The 4,154-nt window shown below is 35.2% G+C and overlaps 1 protein-coding gene across 1 annotated transcript in view; it reads left to right on the top strand.

Moving 5' to 3' along the window:
• Positions 1-1,921, top strand: part of LOC107594701 (kinesin-like protein KIF3B) — a 6,115-nt gene extending 4,194 nt beyond the window's left edge. The window contains exons 6-8 of the mRNA XM_016284854.1: positions 578-686; positions 1,435-1,592; positions 1,689-1,921. Coding sequence (XP_016140340.1) covers positions 578-686; positions 1,435-1,592; positions 1,689-1,794 — 373 coding nt within the window. The 3' untranslated portion in view covers positions 1,795-1,921. The remainder of the gene's footprint in view (positions 1-577; positions 687-1,434; positions 1,593-1,688) is intronic.
• Positions 1,922-4,154: the final 2,233 nt, after the last annotated feature.

Raw genomic sequence — 4,154 nt, 5'->3', positions numbered from 1 at the left:
CCACACAGACTGTTACACATCACCCTGGACTGCATTTCCCATCAACCATTGCACTGATTACACGCACACAGCTGAATGCACTGATCACACACACACACACAGCTGAATCCAATCAGACATGCTACTTAAGCCATGGACTTCCTCTCTCTCACGGCCGAGTATTGTTCCGCATTTTTCACTCCCCTAGTGTTAACAGCCTTACTGAGCCATTCCGTGTTTTCTGTTTTAGTCTTGTGTATTGTTTTGCGTGTATCCCTGTTTAGCGGATAGTTCCTTACCGAGCCTGTTTAAGTTTTCTTAGTCTAGTCTGAGTCTGAGTCTTGCCTTTTCTGTTTTCCTGGTCTCTGATTCACACCACGTCTCTTGGATTAACCCTTTGCTTGCTGTTTCTGACTCTGTTTGCCCCTGCTTGGACCTTTGCCTTCTACCTGGATTTATCTCGTCTTGCCTTCGATAATCCCGTTTGCCATTGTCTGACCCATGCCTGTTAAAACCACGTCTCTTAATAAAAGCTTGCACATGGATCCTCACGTCTCGTCGGTCCCGTTACAATATTGTATTTTCTCTCATTTTACAGTAACTCCCCTCTCGTCCGACGAAGGCCAACTTCTGTAGTGGGACACAAGAGACCAATTAGTCAATATGCTCAAGCTGCTGTGTCAATGGGGTCTCCTTCTAGATACAGGGTTGGTATTGTACAGAGATAAAGTCATTTTTAAAAATTTCAGTCATTATGGAATAAAATATATTACTGTTTTAAGGTAATAACATTTTAGTGAATTTAGCAACACAAAATTATCAAGTTTGAGGTTGGTAAGATTTTAAATTTTTTTATTTATTTATTTTTTAAACTTATGCATTTACAGTTGCAATCAAAATTATTCAACCCCCAGAGACTGATCCAGACTTTTATAAAAAATTGCATCTATAACAGTTTACTGGCATAATAAAAGTGATAATGTCAGTATATAATGTAATATTTTTGAGTTATAGGACTCGTTTTTTGGTAATACAGCTGTGTCATAATTATTCAACATTGCTGTCACTCATTTATTTATTTTTAAAAATCACTTATGTTATTTCAGCATCATTACTCCAGTTTTTAGTGTCACATGATCCTTCAAAAATCATTCTAATATGCTGATTTGGTGCTCAAGAAAAAATTCTTATTATTATTGTGTTAAGGCAATTAATGTTTGTGGAAGCCATTATATATTTTTTTCAGGAGTCTTTGACGAATAGAAAGTTCAAAATAACAGCATTTATTTGAAAAACAAATCTTTTGTAACATTTGATTAATGTGCCTTTGCTGAATAAAAGTATGAATTTCTTATTAAACAGTAATAATAATAATTGAAAAAACTTGAGCCCAATCTTTTGAACTGTAGTGTATAATCTAGCCAAATCTTGAAAAAGATTTTTTTTTTGTCCCAGGCTGAGAACATTATGCTTCTGGAGCTGGACATTTCTCCACCTACCATGGTGCCCCTGGACCTTCAGAGGTCAGATATAAGGACCCAAGACTTGATACGTGACTTTGGCCATTACAGAAAGCGGACGACCGCATCCCGTGTCATGAAAGCCAGATCGTGGTGAGTACCCTGCACATCATCTATTATTCAGCTGCTCCCCAGAAAGCTGAAATGAATTGTCCACGTTTAAACCTTGTTTTTTTCTTCCTCGTCAAGGTACCAAGGGCCAAGTCAATCTGCTTCTTCATCAGCCAGCTCCATGGCCTCTGGGCCCCAATGCCCAGCCTCAATGGGGGCTTGTGCAGCAGCCTACCAGCCATGAGCCTGTACAGTGTGTTACGCCTGCAAGCATAGAAAGCACTTAATTATTCTTTGCACTGTTTTCATGAGCTTTAAACGAGCCCATTTGTCTTTTTCATCATCTTGATTTTTTAGCATCAAAGCTTAGTCGGTTTAAGCACAACTGTCTCCTGTATACTTGAAAAAGCTAGTGTATCCTGTTTAAGCTTGTGATGTCATTCTTGAACAGCAATGCGAACAATAAATGGATCATAAACAAACAATCTCTTAATGTTTACCACATAACAAGAAATACAATCCTGAACTGTACAAACGTGAATATCAAACCATGACTTCATACAAACAGCATCTGCATTGAAGGTCATGTAAAAGATGAAAGAAAAAGCACAGAGGGAGTTTGAATAAGGAAGCCAGTATACCATAGATCATATGACTCTTGGTTACATACCATTGTAGGCCACTTTAGCTTTAGTGCTCTGGGAGGTTGATCACAAGCTCGGATTAGGCCAAGGGGCAAGCTTTAACCTTTAATGCACATACATATACTTATATATTATTTGGACCCTTAAGGTCAACATGAAATCAAAACTGTCCTTATTTACTTCCTTGATGAATGTTCTAGTTTATTTAGGGGATTTGATATCCTCATATTAACTGATATCAGTTAATAACTTTATTTAATTGATGGCACTTAGGCTGCTTAGGCTATTGGGTAATATTAAGTAGGGAGCTACTAATAAACCGTTTTTAGCAAGCATATACATACTGGTACAGTATGTAACTTTTCACAATCAAATCAATTCCTGGTGGATAAAATAGAGTCCCTTTATTTTGCTCACTGAATATCCTGTGGATACCCTTCATGCAGAAAAATGTCACATTCCAAACGGCAATTTATGGAGACATTAACAGCAGCTGTATGGAATTGTATGTATTTTGTGACTTGGAGCCCCCTACACTCATTTTATTATTGATTGACTGATTGATTGTGATGAAGGAACACAATTTGGAATATTTTAGAACAACTTTATTGCACTGTGTTCACTCCACATATTTAAAATTTGAGTTTACTCAATTCATTTGTGTTTTAAACGACATGAATCGTTGACAACTGGGCCGTGGATCTGTAGTTCCCAGTACGCTTTGCAAGGAGAGTAAAATTTAGGATTAAGCGGTTTTTATTTATTTATTTATTTTTATAAAGTAAAAGCCATGTTAGTGTTTAATGTTTAGTTATGCTGAACATTTAGAGTAGTTTCTGTAATGTTTTTGAATTTTGTGGTTTGTTCATTATGCTGAAGAGACTTGCATGTGCTTAGGCTGTGGGCAGAAAATGTAATAAGAGAATGTATTAAATAAAAACAATTAATTAAAAAATGTATAATAATAAAATTAATAATTATGTTTGTCCCACATAAGAAAATGTATTTTGATAAAAGAAGATCAATTTAAACATACTATAAATTAATTAGACCTAAGCCAACTAAAAAGATTATTTTTGAATTAACTAAATCAAATTGTGTTAAATATTTTTATGTATTTATTTTTGTTTGAGTGTAGGCTAGTTAAGTAAGTGGAATTCACTGTCGTAAATATATCACTGTCATAATTACAGTGGATAACTGTAGCCTATCAAATGCTGTAACTGTATTAAATCATTGTAAATCTACTAAACATAATTCATCTAATAACCGAAACTGTTAATATGGCACCGGTCATGAGGGGGCGACCTGCATTATGTAGAATATTTTTAAAGACTAATATGAATATTCTTATGAGTCTTCATATCTCTCAATATGTTTGATGACATAAATGCTAAACAAAAGTGCTGTTAATTTCATGTATAAATCAATGTTTTAGCTTGCAAAAGAGCACTTTTGAATGCTTGAGTGCATCTTTAACTTTAAACGTGTTCCATTAAGTGTGACTAGAATGTGCCCAAACTGTTAATGTTGTTTTACAAGAATTCAAAACTCCATAACTAGTTTTGTGACAATGTTTACTTGAAATGTCTGCTTGCATTTTTCTATTAAAATATGCCACTTGGTTTGTGTTGTTATTTAGTGTATTGTTATGGCATAAATGCATTGAAAAGTAAATAACCTTTTATATATTAGCCATCTATTGACCACTGTAATCTAACTTGTGAAAGTAAAGCTCTTGTTTTAAGTCCACGATTATGAATAGCATCTGTTGCATGCATCGCTTGTAATTTGACCGGAATAAACACTTTAAATTGATACTATGAGTAAGCGTGTGTATCTGTTTTGGAGTTCGAAACGTTTATACAATGAAAACAATGGCCAGACAAGCCTTATGTAGGTGGTTTCCCCTGAACTATCATCGTACAGTAAGATGACGGTTCCCAGAGGGTCACGTGAT

This window comes from Sinocyclocheilus grahami, unplaced genomic scaffold, assembly GCF_001515645.1.
Source record: "Sinocyclocheilus grahami isolate Dianchi unplaced genomic scaffold, SAMN03320097.WGS_v1.1 scaffold189.1, whole genome shotgun sequence".
Lineage (NCBI taxonomy): Eukaryota > Metazoa > Chordata > Actinopteri > Cypriniformes > Cyprinidae > Sinocyclocheilus > Sinocyclocheilus grahami.
Note: the sequence above shows the minus strand (reverse complement) of the source record. Positions and strands in the feature narration are given on the sequence as shown.